At 39.3% G+C, this 16,688-nt stretch overlaps 1 protein-coding gene across 6 annotated transcripts in view; it reads left to right on the forward strand.

Moving 5' to 3' along the window:
• Positions 1-16,688, forward strand: part of ighmbp2 (immunoglobulin mu DNA binding protein 2) — a 60,495-nt gene that overhangs the window by 13,938 nt on the left and 29,869 nt on the right. For 5 of the 6 annotated variants that reach the window (XM_048606855.1, XM_048606857.1, XM_048606852.1 and 2 more), the window contains 6 exons: positions 3,243-3,438; positions 5,843-5,943; positions 6,381-6,544; positions 10,129-10,329; positions 11,268-11,415; positions 12,087-12,261. In XM_048606855.1, coding sequence (XP_048462812.1) covers positions 3,243-3,438; positions 5,843-5,943; positions 6,381-6,544; positions 10,129-10,329; positions 11,268-11,415; positions 12,087-12,261 — 985 coding nt within the window. The remainder of the gene's footprint in view (positions 1-3,242; positions 3,439-5,842; positions 5,944-6,380; positions 6,545-10,128; positions 10,330-11,267; positions 11,416-12,086; positions 12,262-16,688) is intronic. The other variant, XM_048606856.1, reaches the window with a different exon arrangement.

Below are 16,688 nucleotides of genomic sequence, written 5' to 3' on the forward strand. Positions count from 1 at the left end.
CACTGGCTTCTAATTCATTCAGCCCCCGGTAACTTCTTTCAAACCATATTAATGTGCGCCTTTACTGAAAAAGCTTTTATTTCTTTCAGTCATGGAATTGCGGTAAGCCTAGGGAGTCATCGCTATTGTCTTTGATAACAAGTTGCCACAATATCATATTTCTTCCCCTTCCTTTCCTCATGGAGAGAGAGATGCCAGCGCAGTACTTAGTTTCCTTCCTGTAACTTTGTGATCAGGGTCTCAGCAGAATGGAGATTGAACCTATGAGTGTATACTGTGCAAGAGAGAGGACTAGAAACTGCAGTTCAAAATGTTGTGAATCAACTGGCACTTTCTTCTTGGGTCGGACAATTGTGAAAGCCTGTTGTAAAAGCAAATTGAAATGCTGTAGTTCTTTGTTGGCCACAGGGAATGTTTTAGATTGTAATAGCGCTTATTTTAGCTACTGTAGATCATAGCATACGGGTTGACCTAGTGTTTAAAAGGACTCCACCATTATGGCCCCAAAAAATTGTGCTTTTGCCTGTACTTGGTGTTGATCCCCACTTTTCAGCCACAACAAAATATATCCAAATTCGTAGCCAGCGTCAGTTTCTTTGCCTTGCAAATGCAGGTTTAATTTAACTTCGAACGAGATGCAAGGAATTGAGCAGGCGATGTGAAGATGCTGTGGAAGTTAGGACATGCCAACATAGAATATGCGCATGAAACAATGGAGACAAATGAATTTTCCAAGAAAATGAGTGAAATATGAAACTAGATTCAAGCTAAAAATCTTAACATTTGCTAACTCAACATATAACAGTGCCATAGTCGCTCAAATATCATTAGCAAGGTTTTAGTATCACCAGAAATACATTACATGTATACAGACTTGAATGAGCCAAATCAAACCCTGAGCCTGGCAAAGATAGCAAACAACTAGTTAGTTGGTGTAACTGATTTTATGGGTTGAAGTATCTAATGGTGCGATAAAAGACTAAGATCGTCCAGAGATGACTAAAACAACTTTGCCAAAATAACCACTTTGCAAAGATTCCTCATCAGGCACCAGCAAAACCCTAAGTATACTTGGAGTTATCAGCAAAGTGGATTGTTTATGATTTTGACATGGAAAGATTTGAAAACAGTTCATCAAAAGCCACATTATGTGAGAGGCCAAGTCTTATTACAATAATACAAGGGTACATGGCAGATGGAATGAAATTAAAACGCATGGTAATTTGAAACCATTGAATCATGCTGAAAATCAAGTTTCTTGCAGAGACTTTTGTGTATCTTGTAAAGACTGTGTCTTTTCATTTTTAGTACTTTCAATTGTGGACTAAAATGGGGAAAAATGCAGTTTTATAAACCAAGGATTGGTGAGGGATTGCTGCAGTTTTTGAAAGCAAGTAACCTGACACTCACTGTAAGTTGTTAACACAGCTGCTGATACATGCTGAAGTAGATGATGTGCAGATGAGCTGGAGCTAAGGCAAGGGAACAAATGGAAATTCAGCTGGCAGCCAGTAGCTGATTGGTTTATTGGCTGGTGACTAGTTGTTGGTGGCAAAGGCCTTCTGCCTGCCATCAATGATGTGATTGGTTCCCAGGTAGCTGAGCAGTTTGAGTTGTGGACAAGATAGTAAAAAGCCATCAGATCTCCACAAGCTCAGGAGCTGTATCTGTTCTCTGCAGTAAAAGTCATTTAAGCTGGTTTTCTTCAGGCTTAATCTTTCTTTCTGTATGCTGTGGCTTTTAATTGATAAGTCATGAAGTGTGAATCAGTCACCCTGTGCCTCCTGCAAACAAGTGAAAGCATCTTGAAAAGGAAGGTTGAGAAGCAGTGTTCTGATCAGCATAAGAATCATTGCAGTGAGCCCTGTGAACAGGAACCGCAGAACACCCTTTTCAATTTTTCCCTCTGACCGTGCCACCCATTTTGTTTTCCATCTGTATGCCTTTCTGAAGTGGGAGGTTATGGAACTTAAAGTTTTATAACTAGTAGAGTTGGATGTCAATGGTTCCTAATTGTTTACCTGTAGATAGGGTCCCTTTATCTGTAACAAATAACATTCTTCTAGAGTAGAGAAACATGGTCCATGCTTCCGTCAACCTGAGTCTAAAAGTCAGATAAATTGCGGCATTCTGCATACTTTTTAAAAGCTTTAACTTTTGCAGCAACTCTTAGAATAGATTTCCAGCCCACTACCTCATAAAGGCATAGTAATATCCATGACAGCTGTTGGATGAAAATGGCTCGGAGTTATAGTTTGACAAGCTGTGGAATAGGTGCCTGGGTGGCCTACTTGAAGATTGAAGCTTATTGGTCTGGGACATGTTTGGATTCCATACAGCCAATGAGACCAAGAGATTCGCACAAAGAAATAGCACCCACATTTCAGTTACACCAAGTGGTACTCCAGCCTTTGGATGTGTATTTTCATAAGCCATTCATGGATCAGGTTCACGTCACATAGAATAGTTGGGTAGTTGATGGTGAAAAAAAAATCTTCACAAGATTGGAAACGCCAACCACTTGATGTTTTTTGTGTTTTCATCAAGTTACTGAATACTGTTAACCCACAAACTGTCATAGGATTCTTCAAAACTGCAAAATATCCAATTCAGTGGATAGACAAGGTGGTGGGAATTTGTTGTTGAAGACTAAATCTGAAGCTGAAAATGCTAATTCTGATAGTGTGGGATTCTCCCAATAATGGCCCCTCTAAAATGACTCAATGAATTTGATAAACATTTTGGTTGCTGAAGACGCTGAATTTTTGATGGGTCTCGAAACCATTTCATTGAGATTAAAGGTATGTTTACACAATTGCTTATTAAATAAACCAGTGTGACATTAATATAAATCAGCAATCTCCCACATTTCAAAATGACAGTCATCCACAACAGATACACACAGTTTATACTCTGTGTGTACATTGTCTCCATTTATTTTTAGAACAACTTTTGAGAGTTTCAGAGGTTGACATGTATACTTACGTCTATGGTGCACACAGTGTCCCCTTGCCTTTGTTAGTTCTTAATTGTGATGTGAGCATCACTGGCCTAACCAGCAGTTGATGACATTTTAAAATTATTTTTGAGAAGGTAGTATTGTCAAGCCACTTTCTTGAGCATCTGCGGTCTATGTGGCATACATCTACTAGCATGACATTTCTTTAGTGTAGAAATCATAATGCCTTTGTAAGAGAGAAGAAAATCCATTAATTTTCTCTGTTGTTGTTGTTGTTGTTCAGGGGATATTGTAGGTCTGTATGACAGCCAAGGCTCTACTCCATTGAACCAGCTTGCATCAGGCATTGTGACGCGCATCACACAAAACTCAATCACTGTAGCTTTCAATGAACCCAGTGACCAGTTAAACTTCGACAGTAACTCTTCCTATAAACTTTTGAAACTGGCTAATGATGTAACGTACAAAAGACTGACAGGGTAAGCATTTTTTGTCTTAAGAAGTGAATGCAATGATGTGTTTTTATGTTTAAAAAAAGATTGAAGTTGGATATTTGTTAATTCAACGATTTATGCAATGCTAAGATCATTTACACTATATTATATTTTCCTCATTGGAATCAGTTAGCATATTACCTTCATACTCCATACAAGCTTGGAGAAATGGAAATCAATAACAGCTTTTATGGCAATTTATTTGGACATGCATGTAGAGGTTGCAGAACATCTCTATATTAATACAATGAAATTTAACTGCCTGCAGAAAATTCTGATCTGTATTCTGATTTCATAGAGAGACAGGAACAGCACTAGGCCTTCATGCTTGTTCCACCAATCAAGTAGATCACAATTGATCTTTGATTGATTTCCATGTATCTCCTAATGATTTGATTTGATTTATTATTGTCACATATACTGAGGTACAGTGAAAAGTGTTGTCTTGAGTGCTTTACAGGCAGATCGTACTGTGCAAGTGCATAAGGGTAACCAAGCAGAGTACAGGATACAATGTTACAGCTGCTAAGAAGGTGCAGAGAAAGATCAACATTTACATTTAAAGAGGTCCACTCAAAAGTCTGATAACAGTGGGGAAGAAGCTGTTCTTGAACCTAATGTCCTGTAATTGGGATCTGGCTAATCGCAATTGCCTTAACAGGTCCATAATTTTACCTCCATTCTTTGAGTTTCAATTTTAGCAAATTTTCACAAGTGAGGTATATTATTAAAATCATTCTGGAACTTCATTTAAAATGATCTACTTCTTGAAAACATTCAGTCAGGTTAATCAGTTATGATCAGCCCTTTACAAATCCATGCTAGGCCCCTCTGCTTGTCTGAAAATTTAAAAACTGTTCAATTGCTGTATCCGTATTTGTAGGCTCTATTAATTTCGTGATAATTGATGTTAGGTTGACATTGCCTAGCACTTATATGAATGATCATCTATAACTAGAGAGAATCTAACGAACTCCACTTGACATTCGATGCCATTACTATCACAATGTCCTTTAATGGTTACTACTGAACAAAAACTGAATTGGACCAGCTATTGATATAAGAGCAGATCAAAGGCTGGAGATTTTGTGATGAATAATCACGTACTGACTCCCCAGATCCTGTCCATCATCTGCAGGTTGAGAGTCAGGAAGTGTTGGAATACTATACTTATCTAATTGTGTATCCAACAACAGCCAAGTAGCAAGACAAAATGTGCAGGATAAAATGCCTACTTCATTGGCACCTGATCCACCACCTTAAACATTCATTTTGTCCATGAAAGGTCTACTGGCAACAGAGTGTACAACTTAAAGGGTGAACTGTTGGAACTTGCTGTGGCTCCAACAACCTTTCAAACTCATGACCATTACCACCTAGAAGGATAAAGGTAGCAACTGTATTGGGATACCGCTTTGCCAAATTCCTATCAAGTTACACAATGTTCTGACTTGGAACTGTATCATCACTCCTTCATAACTGCTGAGCCAAGATCCAGGATCTCCTTCCATAACAGTGCCATGTGTACACCTCCACAACTATTGCAGTGGTACAAGTGGCAGCTCATCATCGCCTTCTAGAAGGCAATTAGGAATAGGCTTTGAATGAAGCTGATGTCAGGGAAGTCCATAAAGAAATAAAAGAAAATTAGTTTGTAATTCGCTGGTTTCTCTGATTCACTGTTCTCTTAAATGTGGAGTGACATGCCATTTTTCAATCTAAAAGAATGGCACTTGAGTCAAAAGAAGTTTGGAAGTTCATAGTTGAGGCACTGTTCCCATCTATTTATGTTAAACCTGGTATGAGAATTTTCTGGTCATGGAGATTTATCATTCTTTAGTATCTTAATTTTCTTTATTGCTTTTTTTTGAACTTGGTGAATCTGTTTCCCAGCTTCAGTAGTAATATCCTGTAAATGTCAGGCATCTGTTCCTATTTCTCCACTGTAAACACTGATGCAAAGTGCTTTGAAAGTAGTTATGTCCACTATTTCCTTACTTTGCTTTACAATACCACTGCTGTCTATGTTGATTTTGATATTCCTTGCAAGTTTCTTTTCACGTACCCTCTTGCTTTGCAATTTGGCTTCCTTTCTTGATCATTGTAGTTCTACTCTTAGAATCTGTACTTTTGTGCAGTATTTTTTTCCCTTTTTAGTGTTATGTTGTCTGTTTCTTCTTTCAATAGCAGTGAAAAGCATATTATTGCGAATCATGCACATCCTTTTCTTACAAAGTGATTCTTCTCTGTATTGCACCCTATAAATTGTTAGCCCTATAATACTTTTTCATTATTGTTTTTATTTCATGCTTCAGACTTGTGTATAAAAAAAGTCTGATTTCATCAAAGGTGCACTCAGTTTTTTTTGTTCATTTATTATTTGTTTCAGTGCTTTAAAGGCCTTGAGCCAGTATCATGCTGGACCTACTTCTATGCTCATCGATGTCCTGTTTGGCAATTCTGAGCCAAGCTCTCCCTCAGAAGATCTAAGTAAGATCAATTTCTTGCACATCTTTTGTTCATCATTCTGCTATTTGAAAGTGAAGAATTAATTCCATTGTAACTTTATAATATAGTAACATTGAGAACCTATAAAGTATGTGTTGACTTTGACTACTGTGACAGTTTTGTTTTTCAATGGAGAAGCATTGGTAACCTACTATTTTCTGTAGGAAAATGACATATACGTTATCATTTTTTTTGTTAAGCTCATGCTTACCAAAATAGCTAAACAAGACAAACTTTGAAATATTTAATTGTTTATCTGTAAAATGTTTACTTCATTATAGACTGAAATGCTACGATCTTTAATAAGAAGGGTAGTTTTAGTTGTGTTTGTGCTTTGTGGTGTACGTACATAGCAACTACAGTGTTAATGTGAGTTATTTCCTTTAAGAAGTGTTTGTTCCTGGTTTGTTTTTCTTAAGAAATCCCAGAACTGTACAACCCCTGCCTGGATGACTCTCAAAGAGAAGCAATACATTTTGCACTCTCGCAGAAAGAATTTGCAATTATCCATGGGCCTCCTGGTACTGGAAAGACAACTACAATTGTGGAAATAATTCTACAGGCTATAAAGCAAGGTCTGAAGGTGAGCCAATGGTTGATAATATGCTACAGAGGATAAAAGTGCAGCTCTAAATCATTCAGAGCACTTTTTAAATGTTATTTGAAAACCAAATTTAAGATCAAGGAAGAAGTGTAACAGATTCTTAAAAGCTAAGCAGTTAAATATCTTAAAAAGTTAGAGGGGTGTGTAGAAATGCAGATGGATTACAATAAGTGGATTGCTGAGAGACAACATTGAAGTCATGGGTTGAATGGCCCGTTTTGTGCTGAAGACTTCACTGTTTCCTTTTTAAAATGTTCTTGGATACACCATCAAATTTGAGACAGTAAAGGAAGCAAGGGTAAATTGAAATGATACATCAATAGGATGATGATTCTGTTGACCTAGCTCCATTACTGGTGCTCAAATCAGACTGTTTTGAAGAGTGCAATTATGAAGTTATTTTAATGAATAATTATTGAGCCGCTCGCTAAAGTATAAATTGATCATTCCCATACTCTCAACTTGCAGGCGTGTAACCTTTTGTTCTTTTTTAAGTATACATTCAGTTCCACCATAACATAAAATAGTATATTCTAAATCATAATGACTTAGTTTGCTTATTTGTAATTAGTCATCGAGTCATAAAGCTGTTCAGCATGGAAATAGACCCTTTGGTGCAACTTATCCATGCTGACCAATATCCTAAATAAATCTAGTCCCATTTGCCAACATTTGTCCCATATCCCTCTATAACATTCCAACTCATATACCCATCCAGATGCCTGTTAAATGTTATAATTGTACCAGTCTCCACCACTACTTCTGGCAGCTCATTCCATACATGCACCACTCTCTCAGTGAAAAAGTTCCCCTTGGGTCCCTTTTGAATTCTTTCCCCTCTCACCTTAAACCTGTGCCCTCTAGTTTTGGACTCCCCCACCCCAGGAAAAAGACCTTGTCTATTCACCCTCACCATGCCCCTCATGATTTTATAAACTTTTGTAAGGTCACCCCTCAGCCTCCAATGCTGCAGTGAAAATAGCTCCAGTTTATTCACCCTCTCCCTATAGCTCAAACCCTCCAACTGTGCAATATCCTTGTAAATCTTTTCTGAACCCTTTCAAGTTTCACAACAACCTCCCTATAGCAGAGAGACCAGAATTGATTGGTTCAGCCACTTTTGGAATATTGCAATGTCCTGTACAGCCCCTACATGATCTCCCAACTCCTTTACTCAATGCTCTGACCAATAAACGCGAGCATACCAAATGACTTCTTCACTATCGCATCTACCTGCGATCAAACATCAATCTTTTCTACTTCTTTACCCATTAGTCTGGTCTTTAGCTCAGTTGCCAGGCAGTTTGATTCTAGTAGACAGGGATGGTGTGGTTAGAAGGAGTTGAGTGAAGTGGGATTATTTAAGATGATTTTATTTCAGTCTGTTATGTTATGCAATGGCCTGAATTTTTGTTGCTAACATTGAATGAATGAATGAAGCTGCCCAATTTTTTCCATCATAAAGGTGAGCACTCATGCCCTTACTGTTATTCTCCAATGCAGACTCTGAGCCATTTAAATTTCCTTGAGCTTTTGAGCTTCAATATGCTGGCATTGGTCGCTGCATCCTCTGTAGGGGATATGTGCTGAGTAAGCAGCGCAAGCCATATTGACAAACATCCAAAAGCAAAATAATGTGGATGCTGAAAATCTGAAATAAACAGAAAAGCTGGGGTATTCCTCTTCAATCAATTAGGTTGAAGAATTCTAACAGCATATGGAGGGTCGAAACCAGCAAAATGAATAAAATTTAAACAATACACATGCTAAACGAAGTTGCCAACTCTAGAAGTGATATATGTTTACAGTATAACTTCTGGGTAATTGGGACAGCTGCTGAATTTCTGTGTTTTCACTATGCATGTCTACTGCCCTAAACCTACTGTCAAAGTTATTCCATAGTAAACGGGAGCACCCCATGGCCTTACCATTATTCTTATTACAAAATCCAACCATGAAATTAATCTCTGTTATTAGTTTGTGGTGACTTATTGTTATTCTAATGGTTCCAATTACTAAGAGAAACTAGTTGCCATTTTATATGTTGCTGAACATTGGCTTCTATGGTACAGTGGTAGTGTTCCTACCTCTACGCCACAAAGCTCTGGTTCAAGTCCCACCTGCTTCAGAGGCATGTCATAGCATGTTTGAAAGGGTTGATTAAAAATATCTAGATGAGGTAAAAGTGTAAAAGAGCGTTTTAGCAGAATGACACCACACAGCAATGGAAGAATATCAAAAGCTTTTGAACCACTTTTGGAACTGTGTTTACAGTTATAATAATCAGAAAAGACTGGTGAAATTTAGTTTATTTTGTTCACCTTTCTGTATAACAGAGATTTTAAGTGTAAACTGCACCAAATGCATCTGTTCCATCATGGTTTTCTCCTCTGGCTGTCTCTCAATTTGAAGAAAGTTGTTTTTGCTCAAAAGTGGAATTCAAATTGCTGATTAACATTAATCACTGTGTCTGGTAATATTATGACACATGCCTTGGGCAGCTGAGGCTTGAACCTAGGTCTTCTGGTCCAGAAATACAAGCAAAATTGCCATAATCTCAGAGGACCATGGGACTGCTCTCTAAGCAGTAATGGATATACAGAAGCATCTTGGAGAGACGACTGCGGTGAGTCTAACCGGAGGGTCACCGCACCTCAGTCGATGGGTGCAGATGGGAAAGCAGGACCTTCATGGTAACCTCAGCTGATGTGGGAATTGAAACTATGCTTTTGGCATTATGCTGCATGGCTAACCAACTCCCTTCTGGAGCTAATGACAATTCCACTGTGGCACAAGAGCTCTTCTAATGGTGCTGATCGTCTGTACCTGATTTCTGTTGTTGAATTCAGACCTAATGAGATTAGTTGGAGGATCTTAATTATTTACCTCCTACGTGAAGAAATTTGAGAGTAAGGCCAATGAAATTAACTGTGTTTCATTCGCCAGCCTTCTGGCATTTCACTGAGAAATGAAGCCTGGTGGAATTTGTAAACTTGCCTGACTAATTTTATTTGCTTTCTTTGTGGAAGTGTATTTTGCAAGGGGGAGGGAAGATCAAGAGCTAGCATGATTTGGAACCTGACTTCTATAATAAAATTTCTAATTGAAGGAAAAAAAATCACGTGGGAATTAAAGCCAATCAAGAAGAATGGGGTGATGAATAATTTAAATTTTCCCTTTTTGTAGAAAAAAGGCTTTAAGATATACTTTACTGGTGATTTAGTTCTAAATTTGACCAGGATTGGAAATACAGCATCTTATTGAAATTCAGGAGTTGTTTTGTACATCCCCAACTTTAAAATTAACTGGATTGAAATGTTCTTCCCTAAATATCCCAGGGACACACTACGATGGAGCTAGAAACATCGATCAGATATCCTATGCCTCCGTATTATTACCCTATATCTGACCAAGGCATTATATTATAAAAATATGCCAAGTAATACACCATACATTTGTGAGTGTTATGATGCCTGATAGCTCAACATGTCTAATTTTGATTGTTTTATTAACCTGGATGTCGAATGGTGCCTTATCAATTAACTTCAAAAATTCCTCCCCAGGTGCTGTGCTGTGCTCCCTCAAATGTTGCTGTTGACAACCTTGTTGAACGTCTAGCGCAATTTAAAACACAGATTTTGCGTTTAGGCCACCCTGCAAGACTGCTTGAGTCCATACATCGTTATTCTTTGGATGCTATATTAGCTAACAGTGACAACACCCAAATAGTAATGGACATCCGGAAGGACATCGATCAGGCTTTTGTGAGTAGCTCCACAAGAGGGAACCAGGTTGCAATTTCATTTGGTTTGTTTCATATTTTCTGCAGAATCATACTATTTAAAAATTATCTAATTTTCAGTGAATCTGCAACTTGTTCAACTGAATTCTTTCTTATTACTTGCTCTTCCAAAGCTGATTTACTTAGAGTCATAGAGCTGTACAGCATGGAAACAGACCTTTTGGTCCAACTTGCCTGGGCTGACCAGATATCCTAAATTAATCTTGTCCCATTTGCGAACATTTGGCCCATATCCCTCTAAACCCTTCCTATTCATGTACCCATCCAGATGTCTTTTAAATGTTGTCATCGTACTCAACTCTGCCATATGTCCTGGCAGCTCGTTCCATACATACACCACCCTCTGTGTGAAAATATTGCCCCTCAGGCCTCTTTTAAATCCTTGCCCTCTCACCTTAAACTCATGCCCTCTTGTTTTGGCCTCCCCACCCTGGGAAAAAGACCTTGGCTATTCACCCAATCCATGTCCCTCATGATTTTAATAAAACTGTAAGGTCACCTATCAACCTCTGACACTCCAGGGGTAAAAAGCCCCAGCTGATTCAGCCTCTTCCCTATAGCTCAAGCCCTCCAATCCCGGCAATCTTTTCTTCACCCTTTTAAAGTTTAACAGCATCTTTCTTATAGCAGGGTGACCACAATTTGAATGTATGTTATAAGACACTGTACAGCTGCAACATGATGTCCAGACTGCTATACTCAATGCACTGACCAATGAAGGCAAGCATGCCAAATGCCTTATTCACCACTCTCTCTCCCTGCACCTCCACTTTCATGGAAGTATGGACCTGCACTCCTGGGTCTCTTTATTTGGCAACACTCCCTAGGGCATTGCTGCAAGGTTTATGTTAATCTATCAATATGTTTATAAAAATAGCAAAATTTTCCTTTTATTCAAAGGCAAAATTGAAAAAGACACAAGAGAGGGGAGAGAAGATGCATTTTCGTGGTGAAATCAAGACTTTGAGGAAGGAGCTGAGAACGAGGGAGGAGGCAGCTATCGTCCAAATACTAAAAAAAGCCAGTGTTGTGTTGACAACTAATACAGGTAGACCTTATAAGGAACAAAGACAGAATTTACTTGAGTAAAAGAAGAATTTCTGTTTTCTCATTTGCATATATGCACCAGACATATTGCATTATGGATAATTATTCTGAAAAATGGAACCTCAGACAGCACAGTATGTGGTCAATACTGCATTGAATTGTAGGTTTAGAGTTTGTGCCCAAGTCCTGAAGTGAAAGCTGATCTTTTATCTTGACATTTGTTTTTATGGTTCTTTTTGCAAAGCATTCTTTTTAATGTGTCATGAACAGTGCAAGGCATTGTTGCCCTCTATCCTCTTAATAAATTATGGAGACTGGAGGTTATTCATTCAGAATCAAATCAGGACACTTTCAATTTGGACCTCTGGGGACAGTATATAAAAATCGAACATAAAAAAACTGACGTGCAGTGATCTATTAACAGAAACGTCATGACAACAGTAAAATGATTTTATCCACCAAAGATGCCCATATTGCATATAAAGATTCAACATTATTTGCCATTCTCTGACCATGAATTCAAGGATAATAAGGCTAACAATTCAAGTTTGTGATATAATGGATTGAAATCTTATTGTTGTAAAGTAAATCAGTTGTCTGATTAGATTAATTTTTCCGTCTAGCTTATACACTGGTGTTTTACTTTTCCTCATCGATCTTTGTAATTTCTAGGTGCCTCTAATGATGGTCCGTTAAAACTCCTGTCAAATGAGTATTTTGATCTCGTGGTGATTGATGAATGTGCACAGGCGCTGGAAGCAAGTTGTTGGATACCATTAATGAAAGCTCCAAAATGCATCCTGGCTGGAGACCACAAACAACTTCCTCCAATCATCATTTCTCACAAGTAAGTCCATTAAAGGTAGTAAGACGCTCTGTATCAGCTTGCTGGGAGGGACCTTGTCAAAGGCCTTGCTAAAGTCCATGTAGACGACATCCACTGCTGTGCCCTCATCAATCATCTTTGTCACTGCCACAAAACGCTCAATCAAGTTTGTGAGACATGACCTTCCTCGCACAAGTGTATACTCCAGAGGAGGAGGCTGTGATGCGAATGTGACAACTTCATAGTCACAGTCAGGCAGAGTAGGCTGTGTCCATTACCAGTATTTACTTCTGTCTTTAAGATGCTAGTGATGGTTGTTGTCAACACTTGGGTGATACACAGCCAGCAGCAATCCCAATGGAAATTACTTATTCATATCAAACCCAGGAGGTTTATATTGAGTTTACAACAGTGAAATTAGCCTTTTGGGAGACAATCCTACCAACACTCCTCTGTAACCAATATAAAGTCAGCTTTATTGTTACATAATTTTCTCCAATTAAATGTTAGGAAGACTGAATCCATTGTTTTCGGTCCCTGCCACTAACTTGGCTCCTGGATGACTAATCCCATCCCTCTTTCTGGTTACTGTCTGTTACTGATTCAGATTGCGTATGCTGTTAGCATTATACTTGATGGGATGAGAGTCTGACCACATGTTTGCACTTTCGCCAATACTGCATACTTCTGCTTCTGTAACAACCCAAGTTTCTGTCTCTGCCTCAATTTATATGATGCTGAAATCCCTTTCCATGCCCTTATTACCTCGAGAAGAACAAGTCCAGTGCTATCCTTATTAATTTGAAGTTACTCAAAACTCTGTCATGTCCTAACTCATACCTGTTCTGTTCATCTGCGTTATCTTTACTGACCTTTTAGTCCTGGTTCAGGATGCCTTGATTTTAAAATTTTCATCCTGGCTTCCAAATCCTTACATCGCCTTCATCCTCCCTAGCTCTCTGGTTTCCTGCAGCCCTACAACCCTCCCAGATCTCTGAGCTTCTCCAATTCTGGGTGCTCGCTCTTAAATTTTAATTGCTGTACAATTAACTGCCATCCTTTTAGTTTCCTTGATTCTAGAATTCTGTCCCCAAGTCTCCTGATTTTTTTTGTTTGTATGCAGCTTTATACTGGCAAGACCAGTATTTGTTACCCTGGAGAAAGTGATATTGAACTGTTTTCTTGAATCACTGTGGTCTGTTATGCTAAAAGTGCATCCACAGAGGTATTTGGTAGGAAGTTCTATAGATAAGCTACCATCTGTGCTACTTCTAGAATCCTCCACATTGCTCATTGAGGTGCTCAGCACTGGCTTATGAGCAGCTCCTCCAATAGGCTCACAGTACTTTCTGTCATCAGCCCTCCTGTCTGGTGTGCTGATGGATCTAATCTTGTCAAACTGCTTCCCGACCAATTATCCGTCCCATTGTTGACCTTGTGTACTCTGCCAACAGATTAGTTCTCGTAATCCCTCTCCTTCTACAATGTTCATTCACCAGGCCCCTTGCCATGCAAGAATTTATTGTGAATAAATACATCTACATCAGCCTTATCGTATAGTTGGCTGAAGAATGATGACACCTTTCCCCTTGGTGAAGTCTTCAATCTGGTTTTATCTTCCACCACTTTCCCTGACGAGATTGTCGTGGTGATGTTGTATTAATCACTGAATCACACCTGGGCCTGACTCCCTACTTTAGGGGAGGCGATGGCCTGGTGGTATTAACGCTAGACTTTTATTCCAGAGACCAGACTAAATTCTGGGGACCTGGATTTGAATCCCGCCACAGCAGATGGTGAAACTGGAGTTCAATAAATATCTGGAATTAAGAATCTAATGATGGCTGTGAATCCATTGTTGATTGTTGGAAAAACCCATCTTGTTCACTAATGTCCTTTCGGGAAGGAAACTGCCATCCTTACCTGGTCTGGCCTACATGTGACTCTAGGCCCACAACAATGTGTTTGGTTCTTAACTGCCCTCTGGGCAATTAGGGATGGGCAATAAATGCTGCCTGGCCAGCGATGCTCTTATCCCGTGAATGAATAAAGAAAAAAAACTTCTGGTGCTTTCTCTTACATTTGAGCATCTCAACTTGTTCCAGTCTCTTGTCTCTCATCAAAAATGGTTATCTGGCATCTATGTTTCTTGCTACTTTTAGCACAAGCCTGGGATGTTGTCCAGGTCTGATTGCATATGGACAATTTCAGCATCTGAGCAGTTGTGAATGCAACTCAACATTCATCACCTTCTAATAGAGACAGTGTAATAGTACAGGTAGTTTGGAATGTAGGACACTACCATGAAGAACAATGGCAGCAATGTCTAGGGGCTATGATTATTGATCTTCAAAAACCCCAATTCTTGTCTTCCTTTGTACGAGGCAAGACTCAACTAGTAAAGAGATTTCCCTTTGATTTAAACTTTACAGCATGATCTTGTTGTCACACTTACTCTAATGCTTTCAAGGGCAGTTACTCTCACCTCATCTCTCTTGTCATTTAAGTCTCTCCACCTTACTTGATTATTCTGCTTGGACAGTCCTCAGGACCAAGAATGACTGACTTCCAGTCTGGTTTGATGGGTTTTGTTCGGTGAGGCTTGAAGGGTTGGGTAGACAGAATGTTAGGGTTTTTGCATTTCTCCCTGCTTTGACCTTGTATCGGCGTATCTCTTGATGTGTTTGGTGCCTTCTGAATAATCCTTCTCCATTTTAATTAGTCGCATCCATTAGTCAGTGGAGGTGCTTTGGAAACATCCTGAGACCATTTCAATGATCCTTATGGAGGCCTCCTGCCACAGCCGAATTCTGAGTAAAGCTGTTGCCTTAGGAACCTGGTGTCAGGTGTGTGAACAACATTTATCCAATGGAATTGGTTTTGAGTGTTTAGAACCAAGATGCTGAACTGATTGATTTGGGTAAGAATGCTGTTATTGGGCCTTTCTTCTGACCACGTGAGGATAATCTGACAAAGGCACCACTGGTGATGCTTCTTCGGTGCTTTTAGATTCCTGACATGTTGCTCATGCCGCTGAAGCATACAAGAATTCGGGGATCACTGGTGCCCATGTCTTTAGTCATAGGATTGAGATCCTGGTCCTCGAATACTCTCTTCCTCATTCGGTCAAAGCCTGAGATGGCACTTTGGATGCAATGTTGAATTTTATTGTCTATGTCTGCCTTCATTGGGCAGAAGCTCCCAAAGTGCAGAAAGTGGTCAGTATACGCCGGGATCTCACTGTTGCCTTAATTGATGGAATGGAAGGGAGATGTTGCATTGTGGGTGCTATGTGGCACAGGACCTTACTTTTCTGGGTGTTTGGTGAAAGGCCTGTTTTCCTATAATGTTTCCAAGAGGGAGACAATGTCTGAATGAGGATGCATATACAAACACCATCATCTACATACTGAAGCTGTAACATTGTGGTTGGAGTCATTTTGACTTTAGATTGATGACAGTTAAACAGTTTTTCATCAGTCCTGTAGTTATCTTCATCCTGGTAGGTAATTTGCTGACACTCAGTTGCAGTTTTACAGTGAGGAAATTGGAGAAGAGAGTTTGTATAAGTACACAGCCTCGTGTGGCCATTGCACTGAGGTAGGGTTTGTGGTGGTTCTGTTGATGAGGATCACAGATGGCATGTCATCATGGAGTATTTGGAGGATAATTACAAATTTCAGAGCAGCTAAATTTGATGAAAGTTCTCTGTGAGCTGTCACAGTTATAAACTCATACAGCATGGAGAGAGACCCTTTGGACCATCTCCTCCATGCTGACCAGGTTTCCCAAACTAAACTAGTCACATTTACCTACATTTGGGCCATATCCCTCTAAACCTTTCCTTCTCATGTACCTGTCCAAATGTCTTTTAAATTGTGTACTTGTAACTGCATCTACCACTTGTGTGAAAAAGTTGCCCATCAGGTCCCTTTAAATTTTTCCTCTCTCACCTTAAACCTATGCTATCTAGTATTAAACTCGCCTACACTAGTGAAAATGCCATTGCTATTCACCTTATCTATGAGCCCATGATTTTATAAACCTGTATATGGTCACCCCTATCCAGCCGCTCCCTATAACTCAGACTCACCAGTTCCTGGTAACATCCTTGTAAATCTTTTTTGCACCCTTTCCAATTTAATAATGTCCTTCCTATAGCAGGGTGACCAGAACTGTATGCAGTACTCCAAAAGTTGCCTCTCAAAAGTCCTGTACATCCACAACGTGATGTCCCAGTGCTCTGACCAAAGAACGCAAGCATGCCAAATGCCTCCTTCACCACCCTGTCTAATTGTGACGCTACTTTCAAGGAACTATGCATTTGAACCTCTTTGTTCTACATACCATTAACTGTGTAAGTCCTGCCCTGGTTTGTCATACTAAAGTGCAATATTTCACATTTATCTAAATTATACTCCATCTGCCACTCCTTGGTCCAGCTGATC

Source organism: Rhincodon typus, chromosome 17 (assembly GCF_021869965.1).
Source record: "Rhincodon typus isolate 14 chromosome 17, sRhiTyp1.1, whole genome shotgun sequence".
NCBI classification, from domain to species: domain Eukaryota; kingdom Metazoa; phylum Chordata; class Chondrichthyes; order Orectolobiformes; family Rhincodontidae; genus Rhincodon; species Rhincodon typus.